This window comes from Bemisia tabaci, chromosome 10 (genome assembly GCF_918797505.1).
Source record: "Bemisia tabaci chromosome 10, PGI_BMITA_v3".
In the NCBI taxonomy this organism is placed as follows: domain Eukaryota; kingdom Metazoa; phylum Arthropoda; class Insecta; order Hemiptera; family Aleyrodidae; genus Bemisia; species Bemisia tabaci.
Genome location: NC_092802.1, coordinates 35,436,595 through 35,464,028, shown reverse-complemented (window position 1 = coordinate 35,464,028; position 27,434 = coordinate 35,436,595). Strand labels below are relative to the sequence as shown.

General features: G+C 36.4%; 1 protein-coding gene across 1 annotated transcript; it reads right to left on the bottom strand.

Annotated features, from left to right (window-relative positions):
• Positions 1-765: 765 nt before the first annotated feature.
• Positions 766-26,154, bottom strand: okr (DNA repair and recombination protein RAD54-like okr). The gene is made up of 14 exons (XM_019046537.2): positions 25,883-26,154; positions 24,636-24,809; positions 23,049-23,245; positions 21,891-21,960; positions 19,986-20,180; positions 18,863-19,081; positions 17,250-17,411; positions 14,792-15,053; positions 13,985-14,147; positions 12,255-12,456; positions 7,814-8,020; positions 6,100-6,263; positions 4,731-4,914; positions 766-3,261 (listed from the first exon to the last, which is right to left on the bottom strand). The coding sequence occupies exons 1-14, from the start codon at positions 25,883-25,885 to the stop codon at positions 3,115-3,117; spliced, it is 2,349 nt and encodes a 782-aa protein (XP_018902082.2). The 5' UTR covers positions 25,886-26,154; the 3' UTR covers positions 766-3,114.
• Positions 26,155-27,434: the final 1,280 nt, after the last annotated feature.

Below are 27,434 nucleotides of genomic sequence, written 5' to 3'. Positions count from 1 at the left end.
TACAGTGACTGATGTCATTACTTTAAAGTTTTCTTAATGAAATTGGTAAAAAAAGATTCTTCCGGAGGCTACTTGAGAAGATCTTAGACGGGAAAGTAAAATAAACGCTCTCTTCTTTGAAGTAACTTTAAGAGTCCTTCCTGCAGTGAGAGGTAGATATAACTCACTTTTAGAAATAAGTTTCCATAATGAAGTCTATTATCCTGACTACTCTAAAAAAGTTGAGAAACGCAGAAATGTCGTAGAGTAAACACTCAGAAAAATGTCGGACCCATTCTGTCCTTTCCATGACGAACACCACCTTATGCTTTAACAAATTTTTTTTCACCTTGCTATGGTAAATTTTGCAGAGTAATTTATGAACAATTGTGGTTTTTCATGTTGCATGTATAGAAACTTACTTTGCATCTTGCATCAATTGAAATGATTTTTAGAATTTTAATGAACCAAATTTTGATGCTTTATTTTTCTATACCAACTATTATAATTCATTGGACTGACTATTCTATTATGATTTCTGTTTTTTTTTAATACTCAGATATATGTTTTTTTAAATTATTATTTTATTCGCGCGGAGAGTTAAAATTTGTTTTTTCATAATTAAAAGGACTGACTCATCTGTGTAAGAAAAGAGAGACTACGATTTGGCTGCTGATCTTATTATTCAACCTAATTTAAAATAAAAAAACTAGATCTAAAGTTGATTCCAAAAAGCTTTTTGAAAACCGAACAATTAGCAATGAATTAAAAATAACTAACAACAAGTTAAAAAACAAAATTTATACTTCTCTGTTCTATTACTATATACAACCAAATTAAAATTAATTCACAAAAAATAGAGAAAACCGCCTCCCTTAACATATTTACAATGGGAACGTACATTATTATTTACAGAGGTTCTGTAAAATTTAAAATCTGATTAACAACTTTGAGAAACGGTAGTATCACGTCACTCAAAAAAGAGGAAGCGTGTAAATGAGCAGAAACCAGCCCAAAACTTGGGGAAAAACTACCAAGGTGAGCAGCATTCAAACAGCAAGGGTTATAAGGCGCAGTACTTAGAATATGGGCAAGTTTTTAACTCCTTAAATTACTTATTTAAAAGTGCCTACATTGCTTGTTCAGAAACAAGACAATGAACCGTTTTTCTTTTTCCATTTGAAGCGGAAGAATAGCATGAAATTTTAAGGAAATTAAAGAAAATGGAAAACGATTTGCCTTTGCAAATAAAAATGTTAGATGAATGACGGTATGCGAGGGGAAAAACGAGATAAATCAGCTGCGGAACAAAGTAAATTCCTCTCTAATCTTAATGAGAAGATGAGATTTTATTCAATTGAATCAGAAGACAACCTCCCACAGAAGACCAACAGACAAGAAATGAATGAAGCCACGGCGGTGCATGATTTATCATTCAAACTAGAGGGAAAAACAATGAAGTCAATTCAAAGCTTCAAAATCAGCTCCGTAGTCAAATATTAGCGATTGCAACTGACATTATTGAGACAGAAAAAATCCGAGATATTTCAAATCAGTATTGACTGCTTTCATTAGTGTAAATAGGTGTTAATTATTCGAAAGTTTACTATGCGCATCGTTCCTGCATGGAATTTTGACAAGAAAACATTTTCTGTGGAGATTTAAATGTTTGAATCATACCTTGCTTGCTTGTCAAGTAGAATGATTTTAAATTCCGTACACAATTATTCTAAACATAATATTCGGAGTAAAAATTTCAGAGTCTCAGAAGACCAAGCTTCCACTGAAATTATTGCGAATAAAATGATGTGGTGTTTTGAGGGTGAAGCAGATTCAAGTCATTATGATTAGTGGCTTTGGATATTGCAAAAATTTAACAAAATATCAAGGCAGGTGAAGAAAAACAGTCGAGGCAAAATTGATGGGGAAAACTGGGGGAAAATTCATCCACCTTCTCATTACATACCACACCTTACAAGAGAATTTTACGATAAAAATCTTTGGGTTCAAATTAATTTCAGTATACTTTCATATTTTGGAGCTTAATTTTTAAAGAAACTTGTATTTCTTTGTCAGGGAATGTCACTGAATTGACCTAGGTTTTAACGATTCAAGGACATTACTTTGAATTCTGAGTTTCTATCAAATGAGCAAGGACTTTTGAGGACAAACTCTGCAAACTCAGCCAATATTTCCTTCATGTGAAAATGAATGCCAGCTTGCTACGCAAGAACAAAAAAAACATACGGTTTATGATGACACACGGTTTGTCTGAGTTAAAGACGAATTGAAAAAGCTTCGCTCAAGCAAGTTTTTTATCGGATCCTGAGGCCAGATGTGAAGATCATTTAAATTGAAAATATTTTTAATCAAAACATTCTGCCAAGCTCATAGAAAATACAATTAATTTGTGTGTTATTTTGACTAAGGTGGGCTCAACTTCATTGAAACAATTTTGATCTAGAGGATAAAGTACAAATTCATAGGAATTTCTACTTACATTAATACCTCGATCATCTAATGAATTGTAACGGAAGCTTCAGCTGGATACCCCATACCATGTATAATCGAAAATGCATAAATCCACATGTAATGTGTATGGGAAAAATTAAAAAACGAAGATAGAAAAAAAAATACAAAATAAGACCAGGTGAATGTGCCCTATCTTTGGATAAAGGATGAGCAGATAATTTCGTAACGTGAAATTAATTGAGCAGGGCTTTGAATAGCTTCCACTGGCTACCTGGACCCAGAAACAGCACTTACTGTTTTTAAAAAAAATTAACTGGTTCTATTTTCGGCTTAACTAATAGTGTTTACAGCGCCTGGGCAAAGTTTCCTTATTTACTTTTCACTCAGACAAACATGGGTATCATTCAACTACTATGACTCGCGGAAATATATTATTGTTCTGAACTCCGCTTATTTTTCCAAAACTCTACCGCTAGAATTGTAGCATTCAAATATTGATCAAATATAATATGACAGTTTAACTGTACTTACTTACTACAATTACAGAAGCGAATTGATTCTTTAAAGTCATTAGAACTTTGGGCAAAGCAGATTGTCTCGTGTTGGATTTTCATAAAATTTTTTTTTGGAGTGAGAAGTCATAAGGTTCAGTCGGAGGGGAATCTAATCATTATAAGCTTCATTTTCCTTTTCAAAGTCACTGGAACTATCTTCATTGCTCTCCGAGCCACTTCCATCATCCACTTCATCGTTGTCTTTTTCTGTTTCATCTTCCACCTCTTCTTTGACAGCAGGTTTCTCATCAACTTTCTAGAGGACAAAAAAAACATTCATCACTTAAAAGTCAAGCAGAAACTTAAATACAATTAAACAAGAAAACACGAGATTTTTAAAAAAAATACAAATTAAATGAGTTGATCATCAATGAAAGTTTTGGCAGGATTTCTGTTGGATATGTTCAGAGGAGAACAATTCATGGGCTAAAATATTCATATTTCACTCTCGTTTTGTAACATGTCCAAGTTTCACTGCGAAAGCCGTCATACACATAGTTTAAACGCTAGTTTGTTAAGGCCATAACAGTCATGATGGCCTGTGTTTTGAGCAGCAAATTTTCATCCAGAAGCTATTTGTGGCTCCTACGAGGAACAAATTGCACACTATTAACCATGCATGTAACCTATAGGAAGTACTAGGGTTGTAGTAATTGCATGCGAATCTTGCCGTTCTATGAGTATTTTTCCTGGCTGACAGGACCAATCTTGCAAACAAGTGGTCGCAGTGAATCTGTTAAGAATGGCCTTGCTAAAGGGCAATAGATATTTCAGCAAATGAGGACTAATCTGTAACAATAGCGGATGTCGAGTTTTCACATTGTGAGAAAATCGCGTTTGAAGTTTTTGAAGCTTTGCACTTTTCCGCCTGTAGAACCGAGAGGATTCTCATAAAGATTTTCATGAAGAGCAACTTTTCTGGTAAAAAACATACGTTTTACGATCTATGTAAGTGAAAAATTGAAGGAGTAACAGCGATTTGAAAAAAATGTGACATCCGCTATTTTTACTGAGAACACTTTTTAATGCATGAAACAAAGTCTTCAGGAAGGGTAAGGCTGGTGAAACGATTGAAATGAACTAAAAGTAAGTCAATGCTGAGTCATTTAACAAAATTGATCAAGAAACTAAACCGTTTGTAACTTTTACAACAAAAACGAGGAACAAATTCTAAAATCAGTTAAAAATTCGACAATTCTGGCAAGACGGTCCCAATACGTATAATTTGAGTGTCAGCTACAGCCCATGGCCAGAGGGCAGGCTGTTATCGCAAGTGGGTTCAAATCTCCACAGTGTCCTGCCGCGCCGACCGGGGAAAACAGTGGGTTCTCACATCCGCTGTTTTTACAAATAACACGGTTTTCAGTTCATATCTCACAGAAAAATTGTGCTGGAAGTCTGAAACTTTGCACAGGTATTCTTTAAGGCTCTGGATTTCGAAAAAAGTGTTTGCCCTAGAAATGGCGGATGTCAGCGACCGCTATCGTTGCACATATGTCCTCAAATGCATTTGAATGTATTTCCTGTAAAATTCATACGCTTATGGTGATCTTTACTTGCATTGAGAAACTAATCAAGGGTTCAAAAAATAATCATTCGTGCTAAATATTAAAAGTAAGTAAACTCAGATCCAAATTTGAACAAACTTTTTCAGCTCTTACTGCGGCCAAGAAAAAACTTGCTTTGCCAACACCGAACTTGTTTGAACATGGTATATTAACTTACAACTTTGGTAGAGTGCTGATAGAAGACGAATGAAATTCCAGCAGGCCAGCAGCTTTTCAGGATGGGATCTACCAGCCACCGTTTATCTGCGCAATGATACCAACAGCTCAAATCACAGGTGCAATCACTGTCAGCAGGAGGAGGCTTCATTTGAACTCCGTTAACACATCGCTTGCATTTGATTCTGAAATAGAATTATAGTAATGATTAAACAACGAACAAAGAATTCTTGGTTTCCATGATGTTTCCTCAATTTCTGTAAGATAGTGTTTGCAGTAACAACGAAAGATTGCTACCTCACTGAGAGATGAGGAGCAAAAGTAAGAAATAAGTGTCCCTTTGTTTTCAAAAAGAAAGAATTTGAAATTTAAAAACTTTGCAAACATTTCGGTAAGGTAGCATGATAAATCACGATTGGACCGCGTTAAGCACAAAGGAACCAAGCCACATCAGCTATTGCCAAATTTAAGTGGGCAACTTAATTTTTACATGAAATCAGTTGTGCAGATTTTTGTGCAAATTTCAGTAAATATTCTGCTTAGTACGAGGCAAGTTCCTATTAATGTTCAAGGGAATCTGCACAAATGTTCCTTTGTAAAAATTGAATTGCCCAGTAAAATTTGGCAAAAGCTGATGTGGCTTGATTCCTTTCTGCTAAACGCGGTCCGATTAAGCCCATGGATAAACACAATTATGTTATTAAGTTTATTGATACAGAGGTTTCCATAGCAGACTTTTTTTCATGCGTAGATCCAATTCATAAATATAGATTTGTTAACAATTTTTTTTAATACTTGGTCGGCAGAATTTTAGCTTAAGTTAACGAGACCTCTTTGTTAAGGAATGAGGGGGTCAGTGTAACCAAACCAAGAATATGATTGAATCTGGTGGTTAGTTAAAAAACAAAAATGGTTCAAGTAATATAATTTATCGTTTAGAAAAGAAAAGCAGAGTTTATCTTCAGTTGTTTGACACCTACTTCATTTCTACGTAATTATTTACAACCAAATGTGCAGAAAATGTTCGAGTGCACAAGCCAGCTTGTGGTGTGAGGAGATTTTTGGATGTAAGACCATAGTCTTGAGCGAAAAATAGAGAAAAAGTTAGTTAACATGTTATTTTCGGAAATTTTTTGTCACAAAGTAAAATTTTAACCTTAAGGAAATTTTCCAAAAATAAATAAAGAAATTTTGAGACAAATATTGCAACTATTTTTTAATCTGAGGAAGTTTCTGCGCCCCTGTTTTCCAACTTCTGACTCAAAATATGTTGACTAGTTCATTTTGCAATTATTTTTATTTTTCTTGCGCAATTATCGTTAATTGTTTTCCTGATAGGTTGCATTGAAGGAATGGAATGACTGACGTACTTGTCATGTGTATCACTAATGGTGTTCTCCTCCAGCTGGAACAGAGATCGGAGCTCTGAAAGACTGAAGTGGCGCGCAACATCTTCTTCACAATCAACAACACTAGAACTGAGAGCTTTCTTGTGAGCCTGCCGTTGCATCATTTTCTCCTCGATAGTTCCCGTCTGCAAACAAAAATTGATATAGAATTAGGAGACTTTGCTTTTGCATGTAATCAGAGGTTGATGAGTTTCGAGTTTTGCTAGAAGAATTTGTTTTTGAAACATGCATCCTATGTAAATATATCGAGAGTACATGATATACTGTGAACTGCTATTTAATCAATCATGTTTCATGCTTTCAGCAGAAAATTGAAAATGTATAAAAGTCGTAAGATTAAATTACAATTTTGTTCTGGTGCCATCATTGGTAGAGGGTTGTGTGTGTTATTTCTTTTGTACGAAAATCCTCAGGGTGGGCAGGAATGGCTCAAAATGATAATTGTCAGTAAAAATAAAAAATAAAAATTTCACCTATTCTTATTTAAAACCAAGGAAATTAAGGATGGCATAAAGTTAAGAATCAAGTCCTCTAAAACCAAAAAACGGATTCTTTTACATGGAGGGAAAAAAAATATTAAAACTTCTTCTTAACAGAGCAGCCACAGATGTATTAGGCGATATAACAAAAATGATAAAGCGAAAAATGTCGACTGAATAAATACTGCAGTTTTGTCACATGTGTTACTTTTTTGTGGAGAATACATAATGGACAGAATTGAAAACCAACAATAAAGATAATTTCCTGACGTACTCAAACTTGCAATCAAAAATTCTTTTCACCTTGTACCTATTTTAAATGAACCGTGGGTAGGCTAAATATAGAGGCAGTAAGTAAAGATAATGAATGAAGGTTCGATTTTATGAGAATATTAAAAAAAAAATCTTGATTCCACATTTGTCTACGACTGAAAAGGAGTTATTCTTTTATTGATGTTTTATCAATTTTGGCTAATTCTTGTCTACTTGAGATTATTTCTATTTCTCCATTGTATGCTACTGATACATTGTTTCTTTCCATGTTGCTATTAAGAATTGGCAGTGAAACTCCCAAACCACTTATCTCGGTTTGAGACGTTGCTGACTTTCTGTCATTCCTCCTTTTTTAAATGGAGAGCTATTCAACGTCAATTCCTAAAAACTTCTGTGATTTTTTTTCTGTATGCAAAGCAATGGAGAATTTGCACACACAAAATTTTATTGCTTCATCTGAGAGTGCCTAATGAGCTGAGTTCACGATATTTTTCATAATTTTTTTCTGACATGGGAAATTGGAGAAAAATACATTTAAAAGTGAGAAAATGTGCCGCCTTATGCTGCATTTTCCATTTAAACACATGTATTTTAGCGGATTAGGTTCTTTTGTCATATTTTCTTCAATGATTGTTCAAATTAGAAAACTAGGAAACCCTCGTACTCAATTTTCCTAGCAGTATCATTTTCAAGATGCAATTCTCAAAATTTCAGACACCTGCAAATTCTCTATTTCTGGAAAAACTTCAAGGAATTATGCTGATTTGCTCTCCCTTAAAAAAAATTAGATGGGAGCGTACATCTTTAAATATGGTAAACAAGATGCCAAGTTAGAAAGTTTCACTATCGATGCATTCTATTTTCTTGTAGTTGGGATTTTTCTCGTCGAAATTTAAATGAATAGATAAATATAAAAAACTTACACACAGAAACCTGTAGACAAAACAGGGTTTCTTTTGACCATCTCTCCACACTCGTGCCATGGCTTGGTCATCGTTAGCAGGGTTCCAATCTGGATCAAACATGACTAATCGATTAGCACCAATCAAGTTCAGACCGCAGCCTCCCGCTTTTGAGCTCAGCATGAATATGAAATCACCTCCAGTCGGATCATTGAATTTTTCCACAATCTGGAAAAAAGCAGGGAAAACTGTAATGAGTTTTGCAAATTTGAATCAGTGAGAACGAAAACAATGCACAGTGGGTGAAAAAGTTAGTCTAAGAAAAATATTTTTGGTACCGAAAGACAAGTACTTAAGGACACTTAAAAGGTCCAAATTGGAACAGATACTCTACCCTCAATGACCTCTGTGAAAATTGACTGTCTTTAATGAAAATTGAGCATTTTCGAGTTACCGAGTAGGTGTGTTTTTATTCTCACTGATTCATTTATGAGAATAAAAAAAAGAGAAGAAACCAGTGCAAGTGGAAATAACTGGCGAGTTTCGAAGAGTTTGTCTGCTTCAAAAAGAAGAAAAGAAAGATGAGAACCTGAAAGTGGGGCAAGAGATCCTAAGAAGCGGAGTGTGAACTAGGAGTGTAGGGAATTTTCAGCCTTCCCATTTCGAGGTATGCGAAAACGTCCGATGTCCATTTTTTTGGATTTTGAGTTTTTTGGCTTAACGTCATCTTCGAGGGTAGGCGCATCTATGTGTAGACGGATTTGACCTGTTTTTTGTTTTTTCGCCCCCATTTAGGGGGTCGAACCTCAAAAGTATGCGAAAACGTCCGATGTCCATTTGCGAGGGTCATCCAATGAGGTTCCCTACCTCTTATCTTCCAAACGGAAAGAGATAAATCAAATCGGTAAAAAAGTTCTTATAAGGCATACTCTAAGCTTTAAAAGAAGCTCAAGTTTTTGAAAATTGGTCGAGGGGTTCGCGAGGAAACTTAATTTTACTGCGACAACTTCCTGTCGCCGCGCGCCCACCTTCGGAGTCTGGATGCGCGGAGAGTCGATTATTTCAGACTTGGGTTTTCGCCGCTAAGCATCATATCAAAAAGAAATTTGAAGGTTTTTATTGAGTAGACCTTACCTTACTTTTTGACGTAGTCTCCGCCTCTGTTTTGACATTTCTGGTGTCAATATTGTAGCTTCTTGATGCCTTCCGCGTAGAGGCTGGCTCTTGTCTTGGCACCGGAATCCGTCATTGACAGCGCTCTGTACTTCCGAATCATTCGGATTCCGCTTTCCACCGAGGAAATTTTTCAGCTCAGTGAACAGACAAAAGTCACATGAGGCTGAATCGTAAGAGTACGGAAGATGGAGGGAAATTTTCTTATGCAAAGCAACTGATTCGGAAGTGTAGAGGGCTTTTCAATGACTGGTTTCGGTGCCAAGACAAGAGCCAGCTTCTACGCGGAAGGCATCAAGAAGCTGCAATATTGATACCAGAAATGTCAAAACAGAGGCAGGGACTTCGTCAAAAAGTAAGGTAAGGTCTACTCAATAAAAACCTTCAAATTTCTTTTTGATATGATGCTTAGCGGCGAAAACCCAAGTCTGAAATAATCGACTCTCCGCGCATCCAGACTCCGAAGGTGGGCGCGCGGCGACAGGAAGTTGTCGCAGTAAAATTAAGTTTCCTCGCGAACCCCTCGACCAATTTTCAAAAACTTGAGCTTCTTTTAAAGCTTAGAGTATGCCTTATAAGAACTTTTTTACCGATTTGATTTATCTCTTTCCGTTTGGAAGATAAGAGGTAGGGAACCTCATTGGATGACCCTCGTACTTTTTTCCACTCCATTATTTTTACTTCCAACCCCCCCCCCCCCCCCCTCGAAATTGACAAAATTGGGATCTGCAGTGTCTTAATTTTCCAAAAGTTTCCAAGGGAGATCCGTCGGACTCACCTAGTCCCTGGGGATTCCATACCCCCCCCCCCCCAACACAGACACACACACACCCTCACACAGATACTCCATCGCCTCTTACGTGTCGCGGCTGCGCGGGCCTTAAATTCATAACCGCCACTGCATGCATAAATACTTACACCTACCTAAATACAACATATCGACGGTGTAAGTGCGTAACCATTTATCTCGTTTGTGATGTCTCAAAATTCCCGCTGTTATTTTATTTATTGAAATAAAGGAGAACAAATCGTCATTATTCCTTAAACTTTTTGCATAATTTTTTCGGACTGAGAAGAAAAAGCACGGCAGTTTTTAAAAATCGCCGTTAAGTCGTTTTCCTTTTTAAAATAAGACATGATGGGAAGTCTGCAACGTCGCAAACCTTGATACGTGGTTGCGGACTTACTCATCATGCTGGTTATGCATTCTAGGCAATCCTAGAGTAGAGCAAAAGAGTGGAGTGGTTGCGCGGACTGCACCGCCCCGGAAAATCCATTTTGAGACGGTAACTTTTGCAACGCTGGGGTGCCGTCTCGTTACGCTCTAAGGACAAGCTTGATACACAAATTTGCAGCATTTTAAATCTACTTTCATTTGAAAGGATCTACTTACTTTAAAGAATAGCTGAACAACAGTTACAAGCAAAAAACCATCAAAAAACGAAATTTGGAAAATTTTGGGCTATCTATGAGAACCCTGTAGTGACCGCAATTTTCATCAGAAAAATTTTAAACCGGGTTAAATAAGACCGAATTTTTATCTGCTTTCATGTGAGATCCACAAACTCTGTCTTAAAATCAACGGCTTTGGCGATAATAGCCGTAAAACGAGAGAATAACCTATTTTTGACCGTTTTTTTATGGGGGGGGGGGGGGCTTGGAGGGGTCCCCATGATTGTTCGAGGGGGCAATTTTGGATTCTCGTTAAGGTCCCCCTATAGATGAGAAATTAAATGAGAAAAAAAGTTCTGCTCCCAAAACATGCGATGGTAGCCGAAAAAACGAGAGAAAATAACCGATTTTTGACAGTTGTTTCGATTATGGAGGGGTTTTCGGGGGGGTCCCCATGATTGGTCGAGGGGGCAAATTTGGATTCTCGTTAAGAACTCCCTATAGATGAGAAATTATATGAGAAAAAAATTTCTGCTCTCAAAACGTGCGCTAGTAGCAGAACAACGAGAGAAAATAACCAATTTCTGACTGTTTTTTTTTATGTTGGGGGTTTTCGGGGGGTTCCCATGATTTGTCGAGGGGGCAAATTTGGATTCTCGTTCAGGACCCTCTGAAGATGAATAATTTCACCCTACTTTATATAATTCTAATCGATTTCATGCATTCTAGGCAATCCTTATCACAAGCGCCACTTTGCCAACTTTTCAAGAGACACAAAAAACTGAATTGCGACCGTAAAAGACGGATGTTTGGCTTGAAACTTGAAATATAGATCCAGCACACCTCCCTGCTTCGAATTTTAATAAAATTTCTTTAAAAAAACGGGTTTTTCTTTGAAAATTGGCGCTTGTGATATCGGCTTCTCGGGGCACTCTGAGAATCTATTGGCGCTTGTGATACGAAAGCCCATCAAATTTAACGGAGTTTTTTCCATATTTCTTCATTTTTAATCTAAAAAAAAATATTATTTTCGTATGTAAATGCATCTTATTAATTCAAAACTACCCATAACTCAACTTTAATAAAAATAGCGCTTGTGATACTTCGGCCGAAAAGTGACGAATCGCTCCAAGTCATTCCAAAAGTTGTTGATACTAATATCGAAAATCAATCTCAAAGATGAGCGATTATTCCCAACTTGGCGCTTGTGATACTTTTCTCTTACATGGCGCTTGTGATACGAAAGTTCGTCAACTTCAATGGAGTATTTTAAATATTTATTTATATTTAGTCTAAAAAAAATATTATATTCGAAATAACGAGATGTAATTACATGCGAAAATAATTTAGTTTCAAGTCATTCCGAAGACTGCCGTGACAAAAATTGTAAAACAATCAGAAAGGTAGGCGGTTGCCGAACTTGGCGCTTGTGATACTTTTCTCCCAAATGGCGCTTGTGATACGAAAGTACATCAACTTTAATCGACTTTTATTCATATTTCTACATATTTGTTGTAAAAAAAATGATTATTTTCGTATGTAAATGCATCTCGTTATTTCGGAACTATTCATAACTCAATTTCGGTAAAAATGGCGCTTGTGATACTTTGCCGGGAAGGTCATTTGGAACATCCTTAGTCATTCCACATTTTTTTAAGAGATGATCCTTGATTTTTGTTGGCAAAAATATGCAATTTTACTGATGGGCCACAATTTTTATGTGGTTGCAAACTTACCTGGCCATATTCAAAGCCTATTTTTGTACAATTCAAATTTTCAAAATCCCTTTTCACGCCCTACCGTTTTTAAAGCCCTTCCCATTCGTACAGGCTGCGCAATCTTCTGAGCAAGTTTCTTTACCCCTAGAGTAAGTCGTATAAAGTTGGTAAGAACATACCTTCGCTCGTTTTTTAATTGTCATGGTTCCGTCTAAACGAACGTAATTATAATTCCTCAAACTACATAGGCGTTGGAAAAGGTCCAAGGTCTGCGTGTAGTTGGATACCAGAACGATTTTATCTGTTGTTGTTGTTTTAATGACTGCCAGCATAGTATCCAGCACCATAAGTTTCGCAGACAGCTCAACCTGAAGTTTTTGCCTGGAAAAAAATATATATTACACACAATTAGAGTTGATTGAGAGCATTTGATTGTTTTTATGGTATCTTATGACTTTGGCTTCAGTATGCGTGATTTTTGGCTCAGGCTTTATAAAAATTTAAAGAAATGGAGAGTTTAGCATGTAGGACTTTTTTCATTTTAGATAAATTTGAATGTTTAAATAGCGTGATTTGATCAACTCGTATGAAATGAAATTATTAGAGGAGTGAATTGAGGGTGATTGTATCCAATTTTATGAAATGAGACTAGTAGCCCACAAATATTCACTTAGCAAATATTGATCATAGAATGAAAACGTAAAGAACAGACTGCACAAGATGTACATATATTATAAAAAGAAAATATGTATAATTAACAACAGACTTAGGGTGATTCATCAAGCTCAAAAGAAGTGGTCTAACTGGCATGCCATAAATCGCATCTTTTAGGTTACCGATTTCTGTATCGAACTTGAGGTTTTTTTCCAAACACTATTCTGCTTTCATTTCTCTGAATTTTGCCACTTTTTGGGTTTAGAATGATTCTTTAGGCTTAGGCGCAGGGGCTATCATCCTTTTTTTTGCTAAAAAATCAAAATCTGCCAAGATTTTTTACCTAATTGATGCACTATATCGCATGCCAGTTCGACCACCTCAATTGAGCTTGACGAATCACCTTAACAACGACTTTTTTTTGTTTCAAAATTCTTTTTGAAATAATACTTCCAGACTGGTTTTGAACAAGTAGCAAGGATTTTAAAGTGTAAGTGAGGCATTAAATATATGTTATTTGAGACACGAGACGGTTCATTAAACGATCAGCCAAAGGTCACGTCACTTTTCTCTTTTTTTAATACATTTTTTCTTTGAATACATTTCTGTTAATACCTATATCGACGGTGCAAGTCAGCAATCACATAACTCGGTTTGCGACGTCGCAGACTTCCTGTCATACTTTATTTTTTAAACAGAAAACTACTCAACGGCAATTCTTTAAAACTGCTGTGATTATTCTTCTCTCTGAGAAGAAAATTCTGCAAAAACACCAAGGAATTATGTCAATTTGTTCTCCTTTTAAAAAATAACATAGAGGCGGAGATTTTCAGACACCGCAAACGAGTTATGTGTTTGCCTACTTACACCGTCGATATATTTTAATTTATTCTAAAGTTAAGCATGGAACTTAGAAAAAAGTATCTTGGTTTGCAATATTAAAGACTTTTTGGATATTTTTTACTTCTTTAAATGATCATTGTTAATGTATGAAATTTTGTGTGATTCATCATCATCCTTGCAAGAATATTCTCATGGAAATATATTACGTGACATGCGTAGATTTACAAAATCTGTGCAGAAATGTTAAATAATTTAGAGAAGATCCATGCCTTTCTGGAATCATTAGGAAAAAGAACGATAGTTATCAACTATGAAATGAATTACATAAGCTGTTGGGAGATTTTTAAGAATAACTGGATCGAGGAATAGAATTTCTAGTTGGCAGGCAATTTTATAACAATCTAGGGTGTACCTTTTGTAAGTATCAATGTACTCCTTAGGTAGTAACGAGATCGCTTTTTCAAATCCATCTGCTCCGGAAAGTATCTTATCCATGACCAAATCTGGATGATTGCATAGCTTTTTCAAAGATGTTATTGACGACAGCGCAGTTAAACTGACTTTGTCGTTAGAGTCTGAAACATTAATAAGGAATTTGAATTGACTCTTATGATGATAGTAGACAACTGAAAAAATAAAAACTTTAACACTACAGTGCTGGACAGAAAAGCCGTTGGAAAAGTTGGTGGTTAAGACAATTCTCACAATTAAATATTTTTTAGAAAGGTTGCAAATTTTCTTCCTGGAAATTTTCAAAGGTGCTATACTCAATTGCGAATAAATGTCTCTAGGGAATTAAACTGAAAAAATTTTGTTCTATAAGGGGAAAAATTGGCAACACCCAATGATTAGACAGAGGTTTTCCTATTCTTGGCAGAATACCACATTGTGCGCTTCATTTCCGGAATTTTATACATGACAAGGTGGGCACCAGGGACCTCCCAATTTTCTAATGGACTCCTTTGCCTCTGAAGGGCACATGAGAAATTTTCAAAATTAACTCATGGATAAAGATTCGACATCCTTCTTGTTTCAACATTTTTTTACTTCAGAAATACGGAACTTTTAATACGATTCTTGTTCACAGAACTAAGGTTCTGATACACAGACAATTCTAGCAGAACTCAACCAAAATTTCTATGACGACTCTAAAGAAAAAGTTATCTTGGTAGACGAAGACTAACCTGTGACTAAGAAGATATGATGATAAGATACTCACCCTTGACTGTTCTTCTTACTGCATCAGATTTGATGAGATGCTGATACAATTGTTTCTGGATGGATGATAGGTTTATGCAGACCACTTGTTCAGTTTTATCAGGGAGGTACTTGGACAACAGTGCAGATGTGCGTCGAATCATGCAGCGATTTACAATACCTATAAGCTGACTCAACCTTTCTTCCGCTTTCTTTCTTTCATCTACTGTTGCATACGCATCTTGTCCACGCAAAATTGGGTTTTCGTACTGTTTTCTGAATTCCTGTGAAATGAAATACAAAACGGATTAAGAGCTTCACCAACTAAGAATCAGTTTGATAAGTTGATCACAGCAACAGCCTCTCAGTCCTCTTAGGCTGTGCTGATCTTACATCACCACTACCTGCGTTGTATATTGGCAGAGGGAACGGCTCTTACAGTGCGGCTGGTCATCAGATCAGTGCATATTTGCATTCTGCTGTTACTGGCGCTACCTAATGCTTAAAATAGAACCAAAACTGTTGAGATGCGACCTTGCCCACCGATATTTTTTGCATTTAGATCTTCCTGGGATACAGGTGAAGACTTGAGTTAGTAAAAATTGCTTAACAATCAATGCATTAAAAAAAGTGAGTAAACATTATGAGACAGGGGAGTCAAAAAGGCAACATTTATACATCTAAACTTGCTCTCCCATTGATATTAGTGCCTAAAAAAATCAAAACATTTTTATGGGGAATTAATTGTGGATTTATTTAAAGTGTACCTGGAAGAAGTTTTAAAGGAATGGAAAAGATGCTGTTCGGGAATGGGCATCCCGCTACGTGAAGATGGCACCCTTTATACTCTGTGCTTTGCTGATGATCAGGTGGTAATAGCTCAGGACGAAGAAGATGCGAATTACATGACGCGGAAGCTAGTGGAAGTATACCGAAAGTGGGGAATGGAAGTAAATGTGGTTAAGACGGAGAAGTTGGTTATCGGTGGTGATCAGCAAAGCATTGAACTGGAGGATGGCCGGAAGATTCTGGACTGTGAAGAGTATAAATATCTAGGAGTTTGGTTAACTAAGGACGGAAATTTGGATCGGGCCATTAAGGATCGGAATGTGCAAGGCAGGAAAGCTATCGCGATGCTAAATGGGGTGCTCTGGGACCAGAGTATCTCCAAGGAGACCAAAAGAAAAATTTACAACGTCATCGTGAAGAGTATCGTAACTTACGGGAGTGAGGTCTGGCAACTCAAGAAAAGAACTGAAGACATGCTTAGGGCAACCGAGATGGACTTTTGGCGAAGGTCTGCTGGGATATCGAGAAGAGAGCGTATCCGCAATGAAAGGGTACGCGAGATAATGGGTGTGGAAAAGGACATCGTGCACGATATCAGGTCCAAGCAGTTGGTCTGGTATGGACATGTGCGAAGGATGGCAGATGATCGGTTGCCCAAGCAGGTCTTCGATTGGGTTCCTCCCGGAAGGCGACGGCGTGGACGTCCTGTGAAAGGTTGGCGACAAGGAGTGGAGGAGGAGATCAGAAGGTGCCTATTGCCTGATGATCTCTGGGAGGATAGGGGGCAATGGCGATTGGGCGTCGCAGAGCGCGAGGCGGCGCTATAAAAGCGACTTTATGTATGTATTAATTGTGGATCAAAAAATAGAAAAATGTGTCAATAGACTAGTCTTCTTGCCTCTTGATTAGGTATTAAATTTTCTCAAAGTCCACAGATGATTCAATCAGTTTATCAATAAACAATTCAACTGGTAAATCAATGGAAAATTCGACTGATGGGTCGACTGAGGATTCAACAGACAATCATCAAACGATTTGATAAGTGATTGATTGACAGTTTGACTAGTCAATCGACAGATGACTTGACTGGTCAATCGATGGTTGCTTTGACCGATCGATCTATAGACAATTCAACTGGTCCATTCGTGGATGATGTGGCTGCTTGATCAATCAGGCAAATCAACTGTGGATCAACAGGAGAAATCTTTTATAAATAGATCAGTCAAATTATCTCGCTATAAACCATTCCGTTACCTCAATATAAGACAATTCAACCAATTGAACAACAACAATCACGATTCAAACTGGTCGACAGTGAAGGCAAGAGTTTGACTAGTGGATTTAAGAGGATTAGACGAGTTGATCAAAAGAAAATTGACCAGGGGAGAGTAGATTGAAAGAAGATTCGACTGGTCAATCGATAGATGATTCGACTGATGGGTGAACAGTAGATTTGACTGGTCAGTCAACAGACAATTTGTCTGGTCAATTCAGGGACAAATCTTTCAGATAATAATATGACGATTCAACTAATGAATTGATAGAAATTTTGATTATTTGATCGTCGAACGATTCAACTTATGGATTAATAGAAGATTTGACCAGCTGAAATAGCAGTTTTGATGAGTTAAACAATTTAAAAAAAGAAAAAAAGATCAAGAAGAATTTCTATATGCTTTAAAGGAATTTACCTGTGAAGTTCCTAAAAGTCCTTGATTGACAAAATGAACTAAGCTGAAATATTCAAGGAGATCGTTTTGAATTGGTGTTCCAGAGAGCAGTACTCGACGCTGACACTGTAATTTTACCAGGGCTTGGTATGTTTGATTTTCACAATTTTTCAGTCTATGCCCCTAAATAAAAAATTATGAAGATACAAATTTAAATTAGAGTTGAACAATTTTACTCTTCCAAGAAACACAATGAATTAAAAGTTGTATTGGATATTACTATTTGCACATTTTTATTCATGCAATCAAACTCTCCGATAGACAGCTCACTTGTAGGCCAAAGGCTCCTAAATACTTATTCAAAAAATCATGCAAAGTTGAAAGGAGTATCTTATTGAAGACCTTGAAAGTTCAGCTATGTGAGGATTCAAGAAAATGAAGATTATATTTTAGTTCTGTTAAAAAATGTTCACAGAATCTTCTCTAGATAACTTCATTTTTCTTTTCTTTAATGAGAGACTTCATTCTTAATTAATGAAGCATTGTAACCGACGCAATTAAAAAAAATATGTTCCATAATTTTAGTGCATTGAATGGCTGGTATAAAGGTTTCTTCATAAATTATCATTTCCCTGACAAAGGAACATACATCCATTCCAAAGTTGCCAAATCAACCCAATCGATTCAATTTATTATAAGAGTACAACTCAGTAATTTAAGTCTAAAATTTGTCTGATTTTTGCACATAGTGGCGAGGAGTCTCGCTGAAATTTTCAGCTGGAAAAATCCAAAATTTCCTTGGTAAAAGTACAATTTGCGGGTGGGAATTTTGCGAGGCTGAAATGTATTTACATTCCTCCATGAGGGAAATGACGAAAAATGGCTCAAAGGAAGTTTGTTGCATTATTATGTGCCATTATGAATTCTTCTCAACAGCTTCATGTCAATGGATCTTAAGGCACGGTAAAAACTGAACCACAACAAAATACACTTGCTAATTACAACTTAATGCAGGACACATTCAACATGTTTAAAAAGTCCAAAATTAACTCATGAGAGAGAAATTGGCAGCTAAGGTTTAAATTAAGGACTCAAACTTCCGCTTCTATAAAGCCCGAATCAGAGTACATCACATCGACCATCCAAAATGAACTTTTCATTTGGTGAGTAACCACAGTTGGGTTCCACAAAAACATTCCGCCCCTTTAATGCAGAGATGGATAAAGTCGAAAAATACATATCTCCATCGTAATGTTTTAAAATCTTCCATCATGTTTTATGTTTCCACTAGAAAACTATTTAAAATATCTCCTTGATATTTCCTGTGAATAGTTTTGGATGGATGAAGAAAATTCAGGAAAACGGTAGGTTGGATTTCTTTTAAAGAATAAAACATGTACAGAAACTTCCAACATTGCAATCAGAGATACACATTTTTCGACTTCAGTCATCACTGATAAACTTGTCGAGAGAGATTCAGCACATTAAAAACATTATTTCATTGCAAAGCAAACTGAAATTGATTTGACTTCTTTGAAATTTTCCTTTTCTTATTGACTTCAAGATTTTCAAGTCCAATATGTAATGTATGACCTTTGATGTGAGAATAGAAGATGGAAGCTAAAAAATCTAACCTCATCACATAGAACTAAGCCCACTTCTCCTTTGTTCAGAACATGAGCATGGCTCCGAAAAGTTTCATATGAAATGACTAGAATAGGATTGACGACTCGCTGTGAGTACGTTTGCATGAAACTGGTCAGCTGCTTGTCAATATGTTCCTTACCGCCGCCATCGATTGCCAAAGGATGTACCCTTCCACCAAGCCATTTGACGATCTCATTGCACCAATTCTGAGGGAAAAATTACAACAAAGTTAAATAAAAATTTGATCCTTTCGGTATACTGAGCAAGTTAAGTTGTTCGTCACATTGCTCACACTATACACCACAGACAAGTTCATCAGAGGTATGGAAAATGCTTGAGCACGCTTAAGGCATGAGGAAACCCATAACATAGTACCCATTGTTTTAAAAGTTCACCGTTCAGAAATATTTATCTCCATCCACAAATAAAAAGCGCTGATTTTTTTAAATTTTTTCAATCTCAACACTTACTTTTAACATCGGACTTACTTGAGAGTGAAATTATTATATTCAAATAAAGAATTTTTGAGGCTAAATAGCGAATAAATGTTCTCTGAGACAGTTTCTGCACTCCTAAGGTTTTAGAAGTGGAATTTTGAATAGAATAAGTTTAGTTTGAAGATACTTTAAGGAGATAAGTATGACTGAGAACATGAGAATATGGAAGAGGCTAAATTACAAATGGAAAAAAAAGAAAGCAAAGGTGAGGAGTTCCTGAAGTTCTTAATTTTTTTTTATCACTGTTAGACAAGAGTAATTTTCTGGAATTCATTATTGCCTGTGGCCAGATCTAGCGTAATATTGGTAACAACTGATAGTCCTAAAACTTTAATGTCCAGTAAAAAAAAAAATATTCAGGTTTTTAAAAGACAAAAAATTTTTGAGTTCGTGGAAAATTGAACCATTGGTCACCATTGTTCTTGAACCATTTTTTAATTTTGGCAAGGAGAAAATTTTCTGTTGCTAAAGCAATTTTTAGTTGGTCTTAAGTAAAAAAATTGAAGGTATCAGATCCTTGCACAACAATTTTCCTGGCATTAGCTTCCTTCTTGTTATAACAACAGATAATAGATAATAGTAATGGGTTGTTACAAAAATAAAATGTACACACCTTTACTAAAGAGCTAGGAGTGACAATAACCACTTTTTTAATTAATGGTTTACAATCTGGTCCCTGCCGCAAGAGGGTCCACATCAGTGTTATGCACTGCAGAGTCTTCCCGAGACCCATTTCATCCGCCATGATACATCCATATGCGTTCTCAATTCGAACTCCTGTTACACATTCGTACATAAACTTCACACCCTGCAAAAAGAATTAACCATAAATACCTAAACTTTTGACACTTGATCCTAGGGGTGTTGAAACGAAATCTTGCCGGAACACTATCGATATCGTCTCTTATTGAAACTGGCGGCAGTACCGACAGTGGCGATGATATCGACAACAGCCGGCCTTATCGGATTTTTGAGAGCTCACACTCAATGCATTGATGCCCTGTGTGTCGGTTTATCAGATTGCCTGGCGCGGCGGCGCAAAAAATAGATGTACAAATGGCAACAGCTTATTTTCGCCAGCTCCGAAAACTCTGATTGCTATCGGCAAGAGCGCTCTTATCGTAACTTTTTCTTAACGGAACTCTTTCGGTAGCTTCCCGACAACCGATAGAACAGCCCTACTTGATCCTCTTATGAAAAATAAAAAAAAAAAATCTTTCACTGCAGTTTTTTTTATTTTGATGAGAGAGGCAAAATTTTAAACAAAATAAAATTATCAGACACGAAAAAAACACTAAAAAATGTGGCTTGAACTGTATGTAACAAGATGGTAAAATAGTGCTGAGTCTACATTATTTGCGGGGAAAGCAAGGCCAAAAGTTCCAAAATTTCAATTGGAGTCAAATAATTTAGCCTTGCTTTCCCCGCAAGATAGTGTGGACCCAGCACTATTTTACCACCCTGTTAAAATTATTAGATTCTTAAACCTTTCCACAATCACATTTGTTCATGCAATCATCTAAAAAACTTGATGAAAGTTAGAGTTCAATATTTTCGCACATGAAGAGGAATAGCTCATTTTCATTGTTGAGAGTAACTTCCATCTGCAATTACATTTTGCGGGACTTTGAAACTGATTTGAAGATTTGATTTGATTGATTGAAGAGAGAAAAGTCATTTGTCATGCTAAAATTTTCAACTGTGCAAAGTGATGAATTGTGCGATTCAAAAAACACTTGAGTCCACTTTTTTCTCACCATTTTTGAAAAGTTTTCACATTGCAATAACATTGAAATGATAGTATAATCAAACATTTTGTTCCTCAATAACATCTGCTTTGTCAATTTGACTAATGGACAAACTTGCTTATAATCATAAATTGATGGTAAAACTCCCAAACCCCATCTAGGTCTGCAATGTTGCAGACTTTCTGTCATACTTCATTTTTTACATGGCAAACGCCTCAACGTCAATGCTTGAAACCTTTATGATTTTTCTTCTCTCTGCAAGAAAAATTCTAAAAACTTGAAGGAATAATGTTGCTTTTTTATCCCTAAAAAATTAACTAAGAGCAGAGATTTTAACATACCGCGAACAAGATACAAGGTTTGGGAAATTTACAATTAATATATTACTGGGTGAAACACTGCCGTCTACAGCTAAAACGCTGTAACTTGATTTTGTATTTTTCTTCCACACATGGTTTTCTATTACGAGAAAATCTGTTCACTATCATACTTCATTTTGTCAGTTTGAGTTCTCAATGGTATGCCATAATTATTCTAGAATTATGAGGTACATGTAATCATTGATTTCATTGTAATGGCGTATGATGGCAGACAAATGAAATAATCTAGAATAGAGTTATGGTGTTTTTGCTTCGGATGACAGAACTCTGCAGTTTTGAACTCTCCAATTTTTTCAATTTTCTATTTATTGAAATGGCTTATTTTTGAGTCGGGTGATTCAAAGAGGTCTCTCCATTTTTATAAAATATAATAAGAACCATACTACATACCTCCCGTTGATGTGGTCGCAGAATATTTGATAAAACTGGATCAACTACCACATGGACTTGAACTTTATCTCTAAAAAAAGAGAGAAAAAATTGAAGATGAAATTAGCATCCTGGATATTGTAATCATTGTTCGTGTGAGAGAAAATTGAGAAACATATGTATAAGAAATTTAAATGTTTTTCTACATTAATTATTCAATTGAGCATTGTTATAGTTATTCTTGATTAATTTTAGCCAGATATAGGTCATTTGAGTCAAGTGCTTCTGGGAAACAAAAATCATCTGATGAAAAAAAGAAGGTAAGTCTGTTTGAAAACACATGAGTGTCATATTTGCACCTAAAAAAATGTGATCTTTGACTGAAGTCAGCAGCCTGCTGGATGACAAAACAAAGAAATAACTATTAACTAGTTTATGCTATACCACAAGCTTGGCTCATAGCTTTGAAAGGTGAATCTGCTTATTTTCAAAATATTTTAAGGTGAAAATTCAAATGAAATATTATCAAATTGGAGTAAAAAACTATACAAGAAAAATTATGCACACAAATTTGAGATAATCAAGGGAAGTCACTCGTACATTAATAATCAAAGAAAGCATGCGCGTTTCAGGGTTGAGTCAATTTCTCATTGAGGATGGACCAGAGCCCAGGACATGTCTGCTATTTTCAGACATCTACGAGCAAGTGAGTTTTTTTAGTTTATTTTCCAAGGAAAATTCATGTACATCCTTTTAGAATTTTAAATTTTCATACATAGAAAATTAAATTTCTTCAAGTTTGAAACTTTGGGATGAAAATGGCGCACTCAAGATCCTCTGAAAGCATTCGATTAAAAGAGTAGAATTCAATTAAAGTTGGCTTGATGTTACACTATTAACCAAAAACTGATGTGAGGATCTTTGCAAATGGCTTTTAGATTCTAATGCCAACAAACTACTTATGATAAGTATGATCTAGAAAAAAAAATGTGAGCAAACTTTACATACATACATACTCTAGAGGGCTGAAAGACTGCATTTCTCAGCGTTTTTCAAGATGAAAAGAATTCAAAATACTATTTTAAACCTGAGAAATTCAACATAAAACAAATAGAGCTAGATTTCGTATCTAAGGGAAGATAAAATTACTTTCAGAATGAGAAAAAAATACTTAATTACTTGTCAACTTTAAGAAGATCATGAGCACTGAGTTGAGGAGGTGTGTATAGGACAAGAGCATTGGGTGCCATCGGATCATGCAATGGCCTTCGAACACCATCTCGCCTCACTCCCAAAGCCCTGCTACCAATTCCACCTTGATAATTCAGTATAGGTACCTTGAACGGCTTTGTTAAGATCTGCCGGATGAGGGCTTCCTGTAACATAAAAAAGAAAAGAGAATAATTAACAATCAATATCACAAGGACTGACCGTGTAGCAATTAAGAGAACAGCTACAATGCTCTGCCTCAAATAGTGCAAGTACTCTAGAGATACTGAAACAGTTTATTTCATTATCATTTCACTGGATAAGAATATAAATAAAAGAAATCCTTTCACAGGAGAAGATTTCAAAATTTCAGAGTTTGAGTTAATTCACATTATCTGCAATAAATTGATAGATGAGAGAGCCTGTTGTAAATAACTTGTCCTTTTCGAATTTATATGTAAAATTGGGAATTTGCTACCATTCCACATATACCGCGAAAAAGGACAAGTTATCTGAAACAGGCTTAATTCTATTTACTCTCCTAGGGCATGGGTTATTTCATGCTAATTTTCATCCGGAAGACAGAAAATGATGTAACACAAAAATAGCAGGAAACACAATTTGATAGGGGTGTCCAGTATCCAGGGGCGCGCCGCGGGGCTCCGAACTATATAAGTGGGCCCCACGTCGCTGTGCATTTGGAGCAAGACTACCACAGTACACACTTATGGTTGTTGTTCTATGAGCAGATGAACAGCTAGAAAATACAGCAAGAACACTCAAATTATTTAAGGAACGCACATCTTAAGGTGATTTGTCAAGCTCAATTGACGCGGTCTAACTGGCATGCGATGTATCGCATCGATTAGGTCAAAAATCTCGGCAGATTTTGAAATATGAGCATAAAAAAGGACGATAGCCCCTGCGCTTGAGCATAAAGAATCATTCTAAACCCAAAAATTTGCAAAATTCAGAGAAATGAAAGCAGAATAGTGTTTGGGATAAAACCTTGCATTCGATTCAGCTATCGATTTCTGCATCGAATGCGAGGTTTTTTTCCAAACACTATTCTGGTTTAATTTCTCTGAATTTTGCCAATTTTTGGGCTTAGAATGATTAGTTAGGCTCTAGGGCAGGGGCTATTATCCTTTGCTTGGCTAAAAATTCAAAATCTGCCGAGATTTTTTACCTAACCATTGCGATATATTGCACGCCAGTTCGAGCCTGTCACTTGAGCTTGACGAATCACCTTTAGGTTGTCCTTCAAAGCTTGGATTCCAATGGACGTGACAGCTTTCATGTGATGTAAAGCAGTTTTAGCAATTTAACTGAAAAGATGCACACGTTTCAATTAAATTGAGATGGAATCATAGTAACTACATTCAAAAGAAAACCCTCTTGTACTGTCATACATTTGGAATGTTTACATAAAGACCACTGAGGTGGCACTTGAGCGTTTTCACCGCAGCGCGGTGTTATGTGCAATTAAGACGAAGATCTAAGCAAGTTAGAAGGTGACCTTGTTCATGCGAAAATTTTTTGATAAACGTTTCTTACATGGTTGGAGAGGGATTCAGCTGTAATGGGTGCAGGCGGTTTTTCTACGACAGTCTCTGGTGCTACGGATTTTTTTGATGAACTGAGTATTCGGCCTCTTTTTGATCGTTTGGCATTTTCCTCTTCTTCCTCGCCATTCAGCCTTTTCAGCCTGCTGGGGGCCAAACTGCGTCGCTAAAAGTAAGATCATCAAAAGTTAAAACCTGTTCAGCTTCAGTGAAAGAAAAGAAAACGAGAGAAAGGAGTAAAACTGAACTTTTGTGATTGACGAACAGTACCATCTTTCTGTACTACTGATCTCGTTAAACGAAATCGTGCTGCTAAAAATTTGATGGCTTTGAAGGTTTGAATGAAACAGCTAACGAGGATGAAAAAGTCCGCTTCTTACCCATCATCAATAAACTGCTATGGCAACGGAAAAACATGGATCTTGGTTGCCGTGCAATTTTACAAACCTCATGCTGCAGTGTTGGGGACAAGACACATAAACCATTTCAATTTTACAAAATTTCAACCCATAAATTTTTTATTTCATGCAATTCAAAATTGTTCAAATCAAGAATATTCTTGAATTGACTATCCTACCGTCATTCTCGAAGAAAGGTTAGAGAAACATTATAAAACCCTTGAAAATCAAAAGTTCTACCCAGATGTTGGCAACAATGCTGAAAAATTGAAGACTTTTCTGTTCTTTTGCTTCGTCCTGATTCCCTTAAGTTTATTTTCTTAGGCAGATCACTGCTTGCCTGTCTGTAACATCGCAGTCCAACACACACAATGCATGGGAAAAGCACTCCGAAATTCACCTTACATCATCATCTACTCCATTAAATGACAGTTATCCGAAGGACTGAATGACAAATCTCTTTCAGTTGAATCATTAATTGCTATTCAATTCCCTTCGCGGTCAGAACAAAAAAAAAAAGAGCGGTAAAGATACGGAGATGTGGTGGTGCTTAGTTAGATCTTGGTCTACAGATAGTCCAACTCAGAAAATGCTCTTGCTTGTCCCTCGAATGTACATAATAACATTTAATTTTGTCAACTGTAAAAGACTGACACCCTGCCGAGGTAAAGTAGTCAATGCTGATTCCCCAAAATTTTTAGCGAGGATATACTTGAAGGTGGTGATCAGAAAGAGGCTGCTTTGATGTACTCTAAATTGATGATGATACATACCACAGACCTTGGAAATCATTTCAAAGACTTGGTTTACTTGCAAAGTAGTAAAATTGCTGAGTACCTACCATTTTGTGGTGCAAATGGAAAAGTGTGGATGCAAAAGACAGGGTATGAAGACGATCTATCAACTAGTTGAGGGCGGCTGTTTGTTTTCACTATTAACTAGGTAGACTGAGTTATGGCACGTAAAAATTGAGAATTCCATTGAAAAATGGCACTGATCACAGATAAACCTATTGATTAGATTGACAAATTATTCAGAAAACACAGAAAATTGGTGAACGAAGAATAAAGAATGAGATTTCGGTGTTACAGTTTTACATTAATAAAAACTTAACCTTAAAGTAAGCTGAATTTTGGCGCGAAAATACCCTCCTGCTTTCCATGTTTGACAACACTCTCATACTCTTTTCACTACGTTTGTAACACCGTGGAATGGTGTAATATTCCTTTGATGATAAAAGACATTACAATAAAAGGCATCAGATGCTAATTATACCATAAAATATTGAAATATAGCAATCTATTCATGACTGTGGGATCTAAATCGTCGATTGTAGGCAGTGGATGTTTCATCAGGTGTTGGTACTAATGTTAAGTTCGAGAGGTTAAAAAAAAATACCGCCAAAAACAAAAAAGCGCACAAGGGCCGACGCATAGGGAGGAGGGGAATCGAGGGTTATCCGTCTTTCTCTGATTGTGCATGCGATTTCCGAACTAATGAATAAACATTGGAGAAATGGTGAAAATAATCTGGTGTTGACATTATGATTCGAATAAGCCGTCCTGAAAAGTTTCCATTATGAGCCCTTGGTCGGAATGAAATTCTATCAGTTTCCCACCATTACGCACGGATTCTCTCCCACTGTGCTAAATTAACTCAAAGTGCAGAGGAAAACGGACTTTTAGGGGGGGGGGGATTAACAATACCCAAAGAATTTTTACCTCAAGTTCCATGACTCGAAGATGATTTGTCCAAGAAATTTCATTCAAGAACCATTTTGCCAGATGTTCGTTTCTTCCCTACAAGTTCCTCTTCTCCTTCCAGAGGCCAACTATGAAAAGAACTTTCAATAAGAGGAGGGAAGCAAACTTTTTGCAGAATTCGAGTCGGATCGAAAATTGAGGGTAAGCTCATATGAGTTCAAAAATACTATTACTGGGGGTAATGTCATCATTTTTGATGCGATTGATGGCGAATTGAAAGATTCTTCGAAAAGAGACAAAGATTTGGAATGTCACAATTCAAATAGATTCATTGTTACAGACACTTGCCAAAATTTCTCTTTACATATAGCTTTCCACACATACCCTACTTAGATGAAACGTTCAAAAACTTGCCCTTAGATCTCTCCCGCCAAACCCTTTCTCCCCGCCAAATTTTGAAACGGTTATTGTTCACTGACCGCAGTGTGTCACTTCCTTTATTTTCAGCATTGCCGCCAGATAAAAACATTCTGAAGAAATTTGAATGGCAACCTTAACTAAGCGCTAGAAATAACACACTCTACCACGTCATCATTGGCACTTGTAAAACTTGACTTGACATCCACAATTTATCACAAGTCCCCTTCATCACTTAATCTATGGTAAAACTACAAAACCACGGATCCTGAT